This window comes from Rhinatrema bivittatum, chromosome 13 (genome assembly GCF_901001135.1).
Source record: "Rhinatrema bivittatum chromosome 13, aRhiBiv1.1, whole genome shotgun sequence".
Lineage (NCBI taxonomy): Eukaryota > Metazoa > Chordata > Amphibia > Gymnophiona > Rhinatrematidae > Rhinatrema > Rhinatrema bivittatum.
Window position 1 is genome coordinate 9219778 of NC_042627.1, and position 17974 is coordinate 9237751.

Sequence of the window (17974 nt, forward strand, 5' to 3'; positions counted from 1 at the left end):
CTCAGCCCCAATCATCGCGATCAACCGCCCAACAATCTTCACACTCAATCGCTCAACAACCAACACTCTCAACAGAGCAACAACCATCGCACCCAACCGTACAACAACCTAACACCTCACCAATAGTTCTCAACTCTTTTGAGCCCACTTCCACATTAGAAATAGAGAATATTCTCAAGAAAATAAAACCATCCTCCCATCCATCAGACCATATTCCATCCAACAAACTGAGTCTGATCACAAACACTATAGCCAAACCTTTAGCAGACATCATTAACTGCTCTCTCACCCAAGGACATGTCCCGAACCAACTCAAGTTAGCCATGCTCAAACCGCTCCTCAAAAAACCCAACTTACCTACATCAGTCCCAGCTAACTTCAGACCCATAGCAAACCTCCCTATGATAGCCAAAGTTATGGAGAAAGTTGTCAACAAACAACTTACAGAATTTCTAGACGAAAATAATATCCTCACCTCAAACCAATTTGGCTTTCGTAAGACTATGAATACCGAATCGTTACTAACATCTTTATCAGACACTATCATCTTCAACCTTGAAAAGGGCCAACCTTGCCTCCTCGCTCTCCTGGATCTCTCATCAGCGTTTGATACCGTAAACCACACGTACCTTCTGCAACGATTAATAGACATCGGCATTTCAGGAGCAGCTTTTAACTGGTTCAAATCGTTTTTGGAGAACAGATCATACAAGGTCAAGATAAATAACAAAGAGTCCCACACCATCGAATCCAAGAGGGGGGTACCGCAAGGATCATCTCTCTCTCCGACACTTTTCAATATTTATCTGCTCCTGCTATGTCAACTACTCACTAACCTTAAGCTAAGACATTACTTATACGCGGATGATATTCAAATCCTCATCCCTATAGAAGACTCCCTACACAAAGCCATATCATACTGGAATAAATGTCTGTCTGCTATCAACAATCTACTCACCAGCCTCAACTTGGTCCTAAACAAAAACAAAACCGAAATCCTCATTATAGCACCGGAAAACTATACCCCCCCCTTCACATTCTAACACTAATCAACATCCGGACACCACCGGGCACTTCATCACGCAACAAGTTAAAGACCTGGGAGTCATCATAGACAGCAGACTCAATCTCAACAAATTCGTCAACAACACAACAAAAGAATGTTTCTTTAAACTTCAAACATTAAAGAAACTTAAACCACTCCTCCTATACAGGGACTTCCGCATGGTCTTACAAGCCATCATACTCCCAAAATTAGACTACTGTAACTCTCTCCTCCTAGGCCTACCAGCATGCACCACCAAACCACTTCAGATGGTCCTGAACGCCTCAGCAAGAATTCTCTCAAATGCCAAGAAAAGAGATCATATCACCCCAATCCTCCACTACATCCACTGGCTTCCAATCAAATACAGGATCCAATTCAAGTCTCTAACGATGATACATAAGGCCTTATACAACATCGCGCCTCTCAACTTAACATTTCAAATTCAACTACACACATCCGTAAAACCTACCAGAAGCGCTTATCAGAACAGACTAATCACACAACCGGCGAAATCCGCTCTAAGGAAACGTGCACTGTCGACAGCGGGCCCTTCACTTTGGAACTCACTCCCTCCAGACCTGCGTCTGGAACCATGCCACACTACATTTAAAAAGAAACTTAAGACTTGGTTGTTCAAACTAGCTTTCCCCTAGAACCAAGAACAGGACAAAAGTCTTTTCACTCCCACAATGATATTTTTCAGATCTATCTTATTCTTCCTTATTCAATTAGAGATTCATATATTCATGCTGTCTACATACAGTCTACATACATATACTCATGTGGACTTACATATCTCCATGTTATTTATTTGATTTATTAACCGCATGTTTATTAACGGTTTAATAGTATTTACTATTTGCTTACTTCTATTAATTTGTTTCAAAGTAAAAACTTGTTACTTCGTTTGTTTCAATGTAAAAACTTGTTTACATCTTTTGCTCAATGTAAAACTTCGTTGTTTAATCCTGTTCTATGTAATCCGCTAAATGTAGCGATTGTTACTGTTCTATGTAAACCGGGGTGATATGTATATTATACAGGAACCTCCGGTATATAAATTATTTAAATAAATAAATAAATAAATTTCACACACATTCTCCCTAACAAAGATATCCAACTTAACGCATTCGAACCCATCACTGTCACAGAAATACAATCGGTGTTGAAGAAAATGAAACCTTCATCACACCCCTTCGATCAAATTCCTTCCAAAATGCTACTTCTCATTCCTGATACTATATCAAAATCACTAGCCGAAATTATAAACTGTTCACTGTCCCAGGGTATCTACCCAGATGAACTAAAAACAGCTTCAATCAAACCCCTCTTAAAAAAACCGAATCTAAATCCAAGCGATCCCAATAACTTCCGCCCTATTTCCAACCTTCCATTCATAGCCAAAATAATGGAAAAATTGGTGAATACACAACTCTCCAACTACTTGGAAGATCACGGAATTCTATCTCCAAACCAATATGGCTTTCGTAAAGCTGCAAGCACAGAAACATTACTTCTTTCACTCTCAGACTTCCTCCTCGCCGGAATAGACAAAGGCAAAGCATTTTTACTAATCCTCCTCGACTTCTCGGCGGCCTTTGACACCGTCAACCATCACCTCCTTCTAAAACAACTAGCTAATATCGGAGTTACAGATACTTCACTAACATGGTTCAAAACCTTCCTGGAAAACAGAGGATATAGGGTTAAAATTCATAATACAGAATCACAATATCACCCCTCCACCAGAGGGGTGCCACAAGGTTCATCCCTTTCACCCACTCTATTCAATGTATACCTGCTACCTCTTTGTCAACTATTAACAAAATTAAAACTGAAACACTTCCTCTTCGCTGACGACGTACAGATTGTGATCCCTATAAAAGAATCTATCAAGATAACAATGGAATACTGGGATAGTTGCCTATTAGAAATCAAACACCTCCTTAACAGCCTTAACCTAATCCTTAATGCGTCGAAAACGGAATATCTCCTTATAGCACCTGAAAACAACACCACACTTTCAAAGCCTCCAACCATTCTACAAACCACACATGTAAGAGATCTAGGAGCCATCTTAGACAACCGTCTTAGCCTCAAACCATTCATTAACAAAACTACCAAAGACTGCTTCCACAAATTACATATTCTGAAAAGAATAAAGCCACTTTTCCACGCGCATGACTTTAGATCAATCCTACAAGCAATAATCTTCTCCAATCTAGATTATTGCAATTCTTTACTACTAGGCCTCCCAGCTTCCTACACCAAACCTCTACAAATGGTACAGAACACTGCAGCCAGAATCCTCACAAACTCCAGGAAAATTGACCACATCTCCCCCATCCTCAAAGACCTTCATTGGTTACCGATCCACTTCAGAATTATGTACAAAACCATCATGATTATCTACAAAAACATCCATCAACACACTCAACTCGACCTACAAATCCCTTTTAAAAAACACACATCTGCCAGACCCATCAGGGAACACTACAAAGAATCACTACAGGTTCCACATGCCAAAACCTACCACCACAAATCCTACAGTTCAAGAGCTCTCTCATCTGCAGGTCCAATCCTTTGGAACTCCATCCCCCCGGACTTAAGACAAGAACCATGCGCTCTAACTTTTAGGAAAAGACTAAAAACTTGGCTTTTTAAAAAAGCATTCCCAGAACTGGATTAAATTCTCCACCCATCAGCATAAACACAAAAGTTAGTGAACTGTAACAAAAACCCACTAACTTCACACGCAGTGACAACAACATATTATTATACTTCACTACAATTCATATTTGGTCAATCTTTCCTACCCATCTATATTTTATAATTTTATACATGTTTATTAATTGATACAGTTGGCTAAAATGTTAATATTCTTTCTTTAATTTCCTCCCCTTTCAGATCCTAGTTATTTTTCCTTGTTTTTTGTAACTTCCTCACATCCTAAATATTGTTACAATGTGTTTTTATTTGTTAAGTTTCTTATTATATTTGATGTCGAATTGGGAAATGTTTCTACCATGTTACTCTCTGCAGTTATTCACATTGTTAATTGTAAACCGGGTTGATGTGATTCATATCATGAAACTCGGTATAATAAAAATAATAAATAAATAAATAAATAAATTGCTTAAAAGCAGTTAGGGCATGATTAGCAGAAAAGTGGCTGATATTTAACTTAGAAAAATTAAACTTGTGTGCATATCCTGCTCATCTCCCCCAGTTATCCTTTGGTGTTAGTGTATGAATGATGTGAATTTTCAGGTTGTAGCTGAGGCCTGTAACATGGGGACTTCAGCTGGGGGTCACAAGTGCCTCATATGGCAGCACCTCAGGTACCAGCAGCAATATTAGCAGTGGAAGTCAAAGTGGGGCTTGTGAGCCAGCAAATAACATTAGCAACAGACACCTCCATGAAGGGATGGGGAGCCCATATATAGCCTTCCAAAAAGAAGGAAATAGGTTAGAGGAAAGGAAGTTTCAGATCAAACTTTCTTAACAACTTTCTCCCATCTGCTTGAGGGAAAAAGTAGCAGATTTTTTAGTCAAAACATAAGGAAACATTGGGTCATGAACTCTCTGCCAAGAATATTGAAATGGGTGTGCAATCACCAAGCGGTTCTTTGAGCAACCTACCTCCCAGGAATCAACAATACCTTGGTGGATCGCCTCAAGAGGATATTTTGACCTCACCATTTAATAGCCAATAATCTATGGGAACATCCCTCAATTGATCTCTTCACATCAGAGAACAGAAAAGTGTAAAAAAATCTAGTTCAAGTCTATCTAGTGAACTCAGATCTGCTCAGGATGCTTTTCTGCTCAACTGAAATGTAGATCTCATGTACACATTTCCACCGATTCTGCCGATAGTCAGGAAGATACAGAAACTGTTCAAAGACAGGGCTCATCTGATACTAATTGCACCAGCATGGCCCAGACAAGTCTGGTTCACATACTTAGTGCAAGTGTCCATCAGCTCCCTAATTCCATTTAAGGCATATCCATCTCTGTTAACTCCAAACCTTCCCTCTCTCAACTTGAGCGTTCGCTGATCTGGTTAATTCATCCTGTTATCTACAGAGAACATCTTTTATAGTAAGTCCATGAAGCCCAGCATCCTGACGCCGACTAGTCAATCCAGGTTGTAAGTACCTGGTAGATCTCATAAAGCAGATCTATTACTCACTCCAAGGGATAGTAATAACTTTCTTTAGTCTACCTGGATAATAATTTGAAATGGACTTTTCCTCCAGGAACTTGTCCGTACCTCTTTTAAACCAGCTATGCTAGCCGCCTTGACCATGTCCCTCTGACAACAGATTCAGAGTCTGATCTAAAAAGGTATTTTTGGCCATGTAGGGTTCTCTCTGCAGTTCTAAAGTTTAAAGCAGCCAAAGGACCCTCCAGTTTGTGAAATTTCAGCCTGGATTAGGCCTTGGAAGGTACGATAGACTCTTTAAAAAAAAAAAAAAAAGGGAAGAAGAAATTATGTACTTTACAATAGGTTACAGGAAATGCCATGTTTACTATACCTCATTAGATCCTGGATTCTGGTCTGAAAAGCCTCAATGTGAGAGAGCTTGCTTTTCATTTCTTGCATGGACAGTTTTGGTGTGGCAGACTGATTGCTTCCATTTGGGAAACTGGAGACCAGACACCCAAAAACTACAGAGTTGATTCGAAGAAGTCCGGTCGTCAACCCTTCAAATACTTGCTTATTCACACTTCTTCCTAATATCGTATTATCTTCTTCTGGAACATAAATCTAAAAGATATAAAATCACATTTTTTGTTAAGAAATGTTTTAAAATCAGATGGCAATGTGCTTCTTTAGCAGTTAATTTCTTTCTTTAATAACTAAATAAGCAGTAAACCCCAGAAAATTTGTGCCGAAGGACAGACAGGTTGTTCATATTATTTGAAGGACCACTATTTTCATTACCTCTGCATATACTGCACATTGTCTAACGGCAAGGTACCAGAGAATGTCAAAACCCAATCACAAAAGCTCAAGCATTATCATGGGCAGAAGTAGGGTCAGCAAGTCCTACTGAAATTTGTAAAACAGCCACTTGGTCTACTTTACATATTTTCACTAAGCATTACAGACTGGAAGTTCTCGCTAAGGACGACTCAGCTTTTGGAGAAGAGTCCTTTCAGTGGGTTTAACAATATCCCACCAAGAATAGTTGAGCATTGGTACGTCCCAAACATTCTGGACTTGTGTAGCAGAAGGATAAGGAAGAAAAAATTAAGTCTTACTTTATAATTTTCTTTCCTTTATTTCTGCTACATCAATCTAGAAACCCACCCAAAGAAGAAAAAAAACGATAACAGAGGAAAATATCAAGGTGAATTCTTTGTTCCAGCATTGTCTTCAGTCTTCCTCCAGCTGCCTTCGGTCTGCCTTCTGTCTTTGTTCCAGTCTGTTCCATCCTTGCTGCCCACTTGTTCTTGTTATCGCCTGTCTGCCCTGCCTATCCGTCCCTCTTCTCTCTTGGATGAATATCTGGTTTTGATCACTGCCTGGACCTTAGATACGACTGACCGCTGCCTGGACCTCGGATGTGACTGACTGCCGCCTGCCTACGACCGGAGCTAACTATGGACCTCCTCTTCTGCCATCAGCAGTGACACCACCTATGTCCTGCTGGCCCTGGCACCCAAAGGCTCAAGCTGAGGGAACGTGGGCTGGTATTGGTGAAGGTCCTGGCTGGTCTCTGCCTTTCCTAAGTCCATCTGCCAACAATGGGAACCTGCAGGGCTCCTCCCTGCAAGTAGAGTCAATCCTGCCTTGCCCCAAGGGTCCACAGATACAACACAGTCTGACCTAGCAAATTCCTAGTTTGTATTTTAAGTGAAAAGCTATAATAAATTAAAAGGGGATTAGACTATGGAACCTCACAGCTATTATTCAATTTTTACAGAAATCAACAGTTGTAAAAATAAGGAGTGATAAGTATTCAAAAACCCAGGTGGGCTACATATTAAACATAAACTCAAGTCCCTCAAAGCATAATTAATAATTCAAGGTTTTGGAGGATGCCTGCAACAGTAGTCAAGAAAATGTAAACAATCTTTAGTGATCAAAAGCAATTCTCCCCCATGTCTGACAAGCTGAGGTTTAGAAAGAAATTGTACAATTTAAAATTCAAAACTGAATCAGCAAAACTACATCTGAACTGGACAAGCAGTAATGCAGTAAAAGTCAGGGCAGTATTCCTGTATTATATCAATAAGGGCAGGAAGTTATTCTCAATAGCTTGTCCATAAACTAGAAATGTATTTAAACTAAGTGGAAGTGATATTGTTTTAAACAGTGGGCAAGAACCCTATACTGTCTATGTAGGTAAGCAGCAGCCATATTCTTAGATAATTCACCATGACACCTGCATCCAAATATCACAGGAATCACTTCATTCCTGAGAGTGAAGAGTATTGTCTATCACCAACTAAAGTACATAAAATTATCAAGGCCAAATACAACAAAAGAAACTGGGATGATAGTAAAATATCAATAGGTCTACTATCAAGAACACAATACTGCATGAAGAAGCACACAAAAGAGCAGCTCCTTTATGTGCACAACGAAGTGCAAGCCCCCTCCAGCGTCGGTGCATAAACTTTCAAGTTAACAGGCCCTCCGATGTCATCAAGGTGGGTGAGGCCAATTCTGGCAGTAATTGTCAGGCAGACAGGCAAACAGATACTAGAACACCAACCTGTGAAGGATATAATGTAGCCGAATTAGTGTCACAAAACAGTTAAAGCAGAAAATCAGGAGCGGCAAAACCCAGCTATGCTAACTGCTTTCATCACGTCCTCTGGCAACAAATTCCACAGTTTGGTAAATAACCGTTCCCTGATTACTTGTTTTATCACATTCTTGATACTGTAGACCTCGATCAAATCTCCTCTTAGCCATCTCTTTTCCAGGCGACCAGAACAACCCAAAATATTCAAAGTATGGTTGCACCCTGAATCAAAACTGAGGCATTATGATATCCTCTGTTTTATATTCCATTCCTTTCCCAATACCATCTAACAATCTGCTTGTTTCTTTGACCACTGCTGCGTACTAGACTGAGGATGTCAAAGTATTGTTCACATTGATTCCCAGATTCTTTTCCTGAGTGGTAACACCTAATATGGAACCCAGCATTGTGGGATTATTGAATTATTCTTTCCTACATACAGCACTTTGCACTTCTCTACCTTAAATTTCATGTGCCATTTAGATATTCATTCCCCAGTCTCACAGGCTCCTCTTGAAATTCCTCACAATCATCTCGAGGACTGAGAACTTTGAACAATTCTGTGTCATCTGCAAATCTGATCACCCCAATCATCTCATTCTTTTCCAGATCATTTATAAATATATTAAAAAAACACTAGTACCGGTACAGATCTCTGGGGCACTCTACAATTCCCTTCCTCTATTGAGAGAAAAGGAAAATGGTATTTACATTGATACTGATTTATTTATTTACATCATTTACAGCCTGCTGATCCACCAATTTCAGCGGATAATTTATATACAAAGTAAAAACAACCTTACAAAAATTCACAAAACAAAGCAAACAACAAAATGCATACTGATCGACAGATCTCCACATAGGCAGAAGACATCAGGAAGACTGCAGTGAAAGGAAAGTAATTGCTGATGGGAAATTCCAGTCTTCCAGGTGATGACTAACACATCCCTGCTGTAAAAGCAGTTACAAGCACGGAGATCCTCAACCACGGCTGCTCCTCAGGCAACCAATAACAGAACCCATATGGGAGGGTTAATACTGAACCTAGTAATTACGGTCTGGTTTAATATAAGATCAAAGGCAGAGGGGTCACAGAAAGTATAACTTCAAGTATAGCAACCTTGTTAAGGGACGTACTGGCAGTTTGGGGAAGATCAAGGTGAAGTAGAAGAGCACTGAGCAAAACTGAAAAAAAATGCTGCGGCCACAGCTCAACCGGGGTCTGCATTGCTGGAAGCTGGAGATTTGGCCCTGAGCCACAAGGTGAGTTTCTCTTCCCTTGCAGCCAAATAAACCAAGAAGGCTTTCATACCTGCTTTCAGCCCAGACCTGCAATCCTGCCCCTGAGAATTTGGATTGATCTATAGGGATTCATAAGAGATCACTTTATCCTGGTGTTTCTGGTGACTTGAGAGCTGTGCAACTGTGAGTTACTGTGAACCCACTGTTATATATTTTGGACTAACAAAGATGAAGAGAACCTTTGTATTATGAATAAATATCCCGTGTTTCATATCCTGTGGCTAGTAACTTGCCAAGAAGTCATTATAAGTTTTATGGGGACAACTTTCAAAACTGCAGGTGGGTATTTTTTCAAGCAGATTTTGCACCAGATCTGAAAGGGAAAATATTTGCACACTTTACCTGTGAAAACTGCCCAAGAGAAAAGTACCTGCAGAGATTTGCATCTGCTATTTCTGCAAGTATATTAGATTGTAAGCCCTCTGGGGATAGGGAAATACCTACAGTACCGGAATATAATCAACTTTGAAGTGCTGAAAAAAGTGAGAATAGCGGAATATAAATCTAAATAAAAGAAAATAAGGGAAATCATGCAAGTGAAACATTACAGCCCCATATGCAACTGGAAGCATATTGCTGAAGAAGAATTTAAAGATCTTTTCATCCCTTAACACTCAATAAAATTAGGTAATAAAGAATTTCAATAAAGAGCTGCCAATAGAGGAAGAGTAAGATATGTAATTTGACTTTAGCCTATTAAAGATGGATTTGTGGTTTAGGTCTATGTGTGTGGCTGAGCTAGTGACACTTTTGTTTTTTGAAACTTTTTAATTTTCAATGGCACTTGCAAAATATCTTGAGATATACAAGTATCAGCCACCAGTTTCATGGCAAATACAGTGAAAGCAAATGATAATAATTAGACTATTGCAATGATCAGCAATGTAAACATATCATAAGGTGCTGCACAGATAGGCTAGGACCCAATCAGCGCAAAAAAAAGCCTCTCCCCATGCCCAAACCCAAACAGGATGCTGGGCTTGATGAACCCTTGGTCTGATCCAGCTTGGCAATTTCTTATGTTCCTAAACCCCCTTCTGATTAAGAATACAACCAGCTACAGCCAGTACTCCCAAAATTGGCCACATACTCAATCTTTTTTGCCACTTTTCCCACATAATGAATAAATATGTTTTTCTAGGATCGCAATCACAACCAACTGTGATTTTCAATGAGAAAGAAAGGGAGCACCGTTCCAAAATAAAGCAATGATATGCCTTGCAGCAAATAAACATTGCATATTGTCCCTGATTGAAGCTATAGTATCTGTATCACTCCATATTCCCAACAACCCCAAGGTAGGAGTAAGCAAGAAGCAATACCTGCAAATGGCTGTGATCTCTGCCTCAATCCCCCAACACCCTAGAATGAAGATGCCTACATTTTATAAGCTTATTTTTGCAGCTATCTATTCTTAATCAGAAGATTGTTAGATGTAGTAATAGATTTGTAGCTCTCCTTGTTGTATTTTCTTCTGTTTCTGTGCAGGGCTCTTCCTATCTATTGGAGCACCTTAAGTTCTATTCTGCATTACCTGTTGGTGTTTACATAGGTTGTGGCATGGTTGATGTAGCCTAGAAGGTGAACCCACTAAGCCCACGCCAACAGCTGGTGGATCCACCCTGGCTGGGACAGGAGCAGAAGCTTCACCTGTACAAGCTCTGTTCCCTGCGGGTTGAGATTTGGGTTCCAGGGTCCAGCAGGGCTTAGGAGAATGTCCTTCATGGAGTGGTCAGAGACACTCCGGGTATAGATAATGGTCGGATATCCAGACACAGTCCAAGGGTTGAGGCTGGCAGCAAGACGACAGTGTCCTGGTCCAAGTCAAGGGTCAGGGCAGTCAGCAAGCAGAGAAGAGTCACAAACCAAGCAGGAAGTCAAGCCAAGAGACAATACACCAAGATACAGGATAGGGCAGGACAGACAACCCAAGGCAATGAAAACCAGGGCAAGACAGGGAAAAGACAAGTTACTGAGGGCAGAGCAAAAGCACAAACCAGGAAGGGCAAACAGGCAGGAACAGGACGAGGCACAGGAACAGCAAGACGAAGTATGGAGTAGCAACGTGCACTGCAAGGTAGGAGGACTTGTTGCTAAGGCAAGGATCCAGTAGTCTGGCCGGGTTTAAAATAAGTGAGAGGCCTGACATCAGGAAACGCCGAGAGCTGTTTCCCACCTTGGGGCCTTCAAGCCAGGAGCTGACATGCACATGCCTTAGGAAGCACCACAGCGTGGCCAGAGGCAGGATTGATAGTGGCATTCCTGCTGTTCAGCATTTCAGGTGGCATCGGGGCAGGTCGGCGGCATCTGGGGTGAGTGCAGCCAGTCGTGCAACCGACCAAACATTACAATATCGATACTCTGCTGTTTTCTGAATATTTGTATTTGTTGTTTGCTGGTCTAGCTGATACCAAACATACTTGTATAGATAAGATACAAGTATACTGATAATCTGCTCATTATTTGCTCCATGTAATGCAAGTGTCCTGTACTGCTCGTCTCTCTATCAGAGATTTCTTCCATCTTTCTCCATTCCTATATTGTCTTGTCTAGGTCTATCTTGTTTGGTCTGCTAAAATAGAACCATATAGCCTAATTAGTTGTTCAGATGCTTAGCTTTCAACAAGCTTCCCATGAATCAAGATAACAGCTTATATACCTCCATCTTGTGTCTCAGTAATATATTCATTCGCTACAAAATGGTGAGTATTGTATGACAAACTCACAACCATAGCAACTTATCTTTCTGATGGAAAAGCATGTCATAAAATAAATGAGGATGGTGATGATGAAACAATCCTGAGCTTAGAATGTTTTCAGGGACTAAGATGAATATGTTGCATTGACCAGACATATCTCAGTGCCATCCAACAAGTAAGATACATTGTTTACACTTTGCTGAAGGTTTTTGACCTATCAGCATAATGTTGCCTGGATTCCACCTCTGCATTATAATTTCAGTTATTTTTCACTTGTAATTTCAGACCTGTAAGGATTCCTACATTAGGCGCCATATTACATCTGGAACCAAACTGGTCGATTTTAAAAATCCTGGGGTAGATTTTCAAAGGGTTATGCGCGTAACCCCGAAAACCTGCCCCTGTGCGCGCCGAGCCTATTTTGCATAGGCTTCGTGGCACGCGCAAGCCCCGGGACGAGCGTATGTCCTGGGGCTTTGAAAAAGGGGCGGGAAGGGGGCGGGGTCGTGGGCATGGCACTGGTCTGGGGGCGGGACCGAGGCCTCTGGCACAGCAGCTGTGCCAGGGGATGGCCGGCGCGCGCACGATACGCCTGACAGAGGCAGGCGTAAAAAATAAAACAAGGGGGGGGGGGGGGGATTTAGGTAGGGCTTTGGGGTGGGTTAGATAGGGGAAGGGAGGGGAAGCGGAAGAAAAGTTCCCTCCAAGGCTGCTCCGATTTCGGATTGGCCTTGGAGGGAACGGGGAAAGCCATCGGGGCTCCCCTAGGGCTCGGCGTGCGCAAGGTGCACAAGAGTGCACCCCTTTGCGCGCGCTGACCCCGGATTTTATAACATGCGCGCGGCAGCTCTAAAATAATAATCCAGCTTATTTCTACCCTGTTCATTGTTTTAATCCAGGTTACTTCTACCCTGTTCATTGTAAAACAAGACTTTGTCTCTGTTATTTTTTGCTGGTTGTAATGTAAACCGAAGTGATAATTAATCTTGTTAATTGAACCTCGGTATATAAAAAGTTATAAATAAATAAATAAATAAAAACAACAGCCCATCTAATTTATATCCCAATAACATATTTATTTATCACTAAATGAAGGTTGTTACCCACAAATACTCAAATGTGCAACAAATACTCAAATGTGCAATAATTAAACCAATTAAAAAAACCCAACACTGGACTTTATATCACTTAACAATTACTGACCAATATCCAATTTATCATTCTTAGCAAAGTTAATAGAAAAAGTAGTACAGAAACAACTGACAAAACATCTTGAAAATAATAATATTTTATACCCTTCACAATTCGGCTTTAGAAAGCATCATAGCACTGAAACATTACTGCTTGCTCTCACGGATACCATCCTTAGAGGATTCGATAGTGGACAAAGATATCTACTAATATTGTTGACTTATCAGCAGCATTTGACACTGTGAACCATACAATTCTTTTAGACAGACTAACAGAAATTGGGTCTGACGGATTCCACAATCAAATGGTTTTCTTCATATCTCAAAAACCAATTTTTCCAAGTAAAAATAAAAAAATACTATTTCTGATCAAATAGAATCTGATACGGAAGTTCCACAAGAGTCCTCACTGTCGGCCACTCTCTTTAATATTTACATGATTCCGATTTGTCATTTTTTAACTGGACTTGGCCTCACACACTGGGGTACATTTTCAAAAACAGCGCACGTGCAAACAAAAGTAAACTGGATTTTATAAGATACGAGCGTAGCCGCGCGTATCTTATAAAATCCGGGGTCGGCGCGCGCAAGGGGGTGCACATTTGTGCAACCTGTGCGCGCCGAGCCCGGCGCGCGCTGCCTGTTCCCTCCGAGGCCACTCCCCAGGGCTGAAGCAAGTTTTAGACCAAATGAAAAAAAAGAAAAAGGTAGGGGGGAAAGGGCGAGGGAGGTAGGGGAAGGGAAGGTGGGGTAGGGAACGGGGGAAGGCAGCACGGCTCGGCATAGGGGCAGCGCGTGCAAGGTGCACAATTGTGCACCCCCTTGCACTCACTGACCCCTGATTTTGTAACATGCTCCCGCACATTTAAAAATCTACCCCTAAATGAACATTGTTAGAATTTTCGATAATAATTATTAAATAATTGTTAAATAAATACCAAGGCAGGGTCAGGAGGTATGAGTGGCAGTTGCTATTTTATAAGAGATATACATGTATAAATTATTAAACTTATTTGTGTAATGTTAAACGTGCTGACTAGTTTAAGTTAAATTGGACTTATCTGCAATTTCTAGGTGGGAGGTCTCGGTGAACTGGTAGGGTTTCAGGATGGACATGGACTGTGTAGACTGGCAGAGGTATCTGCGATATGGTGATTTCAAGTACATGTGCAAGTATTTTCAAAACGATATTCACAAATACTTTATAAATACCTGCCTCCTTGTATAAATTACAGTTATTGAGTACATGTTGTATTTTTTGCACCTAATTTATATATGTGTGGTCCATATTTAGCTGCTGTGCGAGTCAGCCTTTTAACTTATGCAACTAACTCCACTCCTCCCAGAACGCCTCCTGCCTTCTCCTGAAATGCCCCCATTTTATCTGGCTAGAATTTAGATGGATAAAGGCTGATTATAGCTGGGTAAGCCATTTAGATGGATAACTATTATGTTATCCATCTAAATGGCTTTTGAATATGGACCTCGGGTATGTTTATAAAATAGGTAGACAAAGTAAGTGCTTTCTTGCATTGAAAATATTAATATTAATGGACTATTATTGTTAGTTAACAAAAATTACCATGTAATTCAACAAAAGATTAATATTGCTGTACGGTATGAAGTAGCGATATTCAAATCAAGCCTGTTACAAATTTGCTTGGTATATACACCTCCGGGTTTATTAGAGCATAATTGCTCTCCACTCAGAGTTGTTTTCATCTAGGATTGACATCAAGGTCCCAACAATTATAATGGGTGATTTTAATGTTCATGTGGATTCGATGCCACGTTCAGTCAGTTGTGATTCCTTTTTAAATACGTTAGAAGCAATAGGTTTTGTACAACTGATCAATGCTCCCACCCATAGAGCGGGACATACGTTAGATTTGGTGTTCATAAATGAGGCCTTTAAGGCTAATGCAGCACCTAACATTTTACCGGTTCCATGGTCAGATCATTACTTAATTACAGCAGCCCTTTCTCTAAAAAAGCCTCAGACTAAAACATTACTAAATCAAAAAATAGAGATTGAAGTTAAAAAGACATGTACTAGCGAAGATTTAATTGCCAACTTTCCGGCTGCTATGATATCACTAGATAGATCCAATATTTTGGATGCAGTGAATTCATGGAATTCGGCCATGACAGAGTTGGCAAATAAACTATGTCCCACTATAAAAAAAACGATTCCCCTCCAAGGTAAATATCGAGCTCCTTGGTTTTCCTCCCATTTAAAAGATCTTAAAAAAGGATTAAGGAAAGTGGAACGAATTTGGAGGAAACTTAGAGATGATGTATCACAAGTAAACTATAGAGTAACCCTAAATGAATATAGAGAGTCAATTAATAGTGCCAAACGTAATTTCTATTCTGAGAGAATTCATAAATTCCAGTTTAATCCAAGAATCCTGTTTCAATACGTCTCAGAACTTACTAATCTTAGAGGCAATTTGTCTACCTGGGGGGATAACCCAAAGAACAAATGTAATGAGTTTGCGTCCTTTTTTAAAGAAAAAATTCAAGCAGTATTAAAAGATTTAAATTCACTGGTTCCACAAAATATTACTTTACCCAGCAACCCTTCGGTGAATTGGGCTACTTTTGATCTAGTCTCATCACTAGAAATAGTAAACCTAATAAAAAAAAATGACACCTGCCAACCATTCTATGGATAAAATGCCTATTAATAGTTTGAAGATGGTACAAGATATTATAGCTAAACCACTGGCGGATTTGATTAATCTATCTTTAGAAGAAGGGATAGTTCCAGATGATTTGAAACGTGCAGTAGTAAAGCCTATTTTGAAAAAAGCCAATTTGGATCCAGAAGTTCTTGCCAATTATAGACCAATTTCTATTCTGCCTTTTTTGGCTAAATTAATTGAAAAAGTGGTCAATCGGCAACTTATGGATCATTTAGAAGAACATCAGCTGATTTTTCCATCACAGTATGGTTTTCGGAAATCTCATAATACCGAAACCTTGCTAATTTCATTAATTGACACTATTCAGAGAGGCTTTGACCAAAATACTTCTTATTTACTTATTTTGTTGGATGTATCGGCAGCATTTGATACTGTCAGTCATGAAGCACTTATTTTAAGATTGAGCGAAATTGGGCTTCAAGAAAAAACTCTTGACTGGTTTAGATCCTTTCTTACCAATAGATCATACGTAGTTAAACTGGGAACAGTAGAATCTGATGTAGTTGACTTACATACCGGAGTCCCCCAGGGTTCATCCCTTTCGCCAACATTGTTTAATGTTTATATGGCGCCATTATGTCGATTTTTAGCGGGTATGGGACTGGTACACTATCTGTTTGCAGATGATATTCAGATACTGTTGCCTATAAAAGATTCCTTGGCAGCTACGTTGAAATTATGGGAGGTATATTATAAATCAATAAAACAACTTCTCAATCATATGTCATTGGCATTAAACAACTCCAAAACTGAAATACTGTTTGTCAGTAATAAAATAACAGAGAAAGTAGAGATCGATATTTTAAACTGTCTTCCTACATATAAGATCCAACGGGAGGTTAGAGACTTAGGATGCATTCTTGATTCAGAGCTCAGCATGAAAACTTCAGTGAGGACCATCATAAAAGATGGTTTTTACAAACTACGAGTGCTGAGGAGATTAAAACCATTACTGCATTCAAATGATTTCCGAATTGTGGTTCAGGCATTAATTTTGCCCAAATTAGATTATTGTAATGCACTATGGCTAGGTGTGCCATTATCAACTATTCGCCCGCTGCAATTGCTGCAGAATGCCGCGGCGCGACTCCTAACCGATATAAAGAAATTTGATCATGTTTCCCCAGTACTGATGGGTTTACATTGGTTGCCGGTGCAGGCCCGTATACAATATAAATGTTTAACTTTAATACATAAGGCCATTTATGGCAGGAATTCTGAATGGCTAAATGCCTCACTGCGCATTCATGCTCCAGTACGGAACCTGAGATCTCTTGGGCAGGCCCTGTTAACTATTCCATCACCCAAACTGGCTCATTTGAGCTCAGTGAGGGAAAGATCTTTGTCCTTGGCAGGACCAAAGTTGTGGAACTCTTTGCCTGTTGAGATTCGGTTAGAGGAGAACATCAGCAGCTTTAGGAAGCAAATTAAAACCTGGCTATTTGAAAGGGCTTATGCTAATTAATGCTAATTAATGGACCTTTCTTATTTTACCTTCATAGATTGAGGAGTTACTAGAAGGGCTAAGCAGGGTTAATAGTGAGAAGTCTAGTTGGGTGAGGGTGGAAAGGAGGCTTAATAAGGGGAAGACTAAACAAGCAGGAGGATGGGATAGAGGATAAATGGTACGACGATAGGGGAAGAAGAGGTGGGGTTCTAGTGTATGGCCGTATTTAAAGTGGTATTTAAAATGTTTTAGTTTAAATTTTATGTGTTGTAAAATGTGTAAGGATTGTTTTAAATGTATTTGAGTGTTGCTACTGCAACTTAATTTATTGTAAACCGCCTTGAAATGAATTTGAAAGTCGGTATATAAAGTGAAATAAATAAATAAAATAAATAAATAATGTGCAAGAAAGAGCAGAACTATGCAGTATTTTATAAAGTGTGCAGCTTTCATTGAATACTTTATAAAACACTAGGATAAATATCTGCACATCCACTTTTGTGTGCAAATTCAGTACTGTGATTAGGTTTGAAAGTCAGGCTGATAAGGTGTTAATATTTTTATTTGCTAAAGTTGACCAATAACATTCTGCTGGAAATTTTGCAAGCGCCAACTTTGTGTAAACTAAATATTATACTTTTAAAAAATTAATAGTCTGTCTTCATGCTCTATGGCAATGTTTATTCATGAGAAATTTCAGTGACCAATGATCCATTCGGTATGTACATTCAGTAGTACAGTGCGAGAAGGCGGCTCAGTGAACTGCTACCACAAACACAGCTATCTGGCATCAGAGCGATTCTTGTCATTTGTGAA

At 39.9% G+C, this 17974-nt stretch overlaps 1 protein-coding gene across 4 annotated transcripts in view; it reads right to left on the bottom strand.

Annotated features, from left to right (window-relative positions):
• The window catches only part of SCAPER (S-phase cyclin A associated protein in the ER), a 440399-nt gene that overhangs the window by 126588 nt on the left and 295837 nt on the right, over positions 1-17974 (bottom strand). For all 4 annotated transcript variants that reach the window (XM_029575230.1, XM_029575228.1, XM_029575229.1 and 1 more), the window contains one exon: positions 5590-5822. In XM_029575230.1, coding sequence (XP_029431090.1) covers positions 5590-5822 — 233 coding nt within the window. The remainder of the gene's footprint in view (positions 1-5589; positions 5823-17974) is intronic.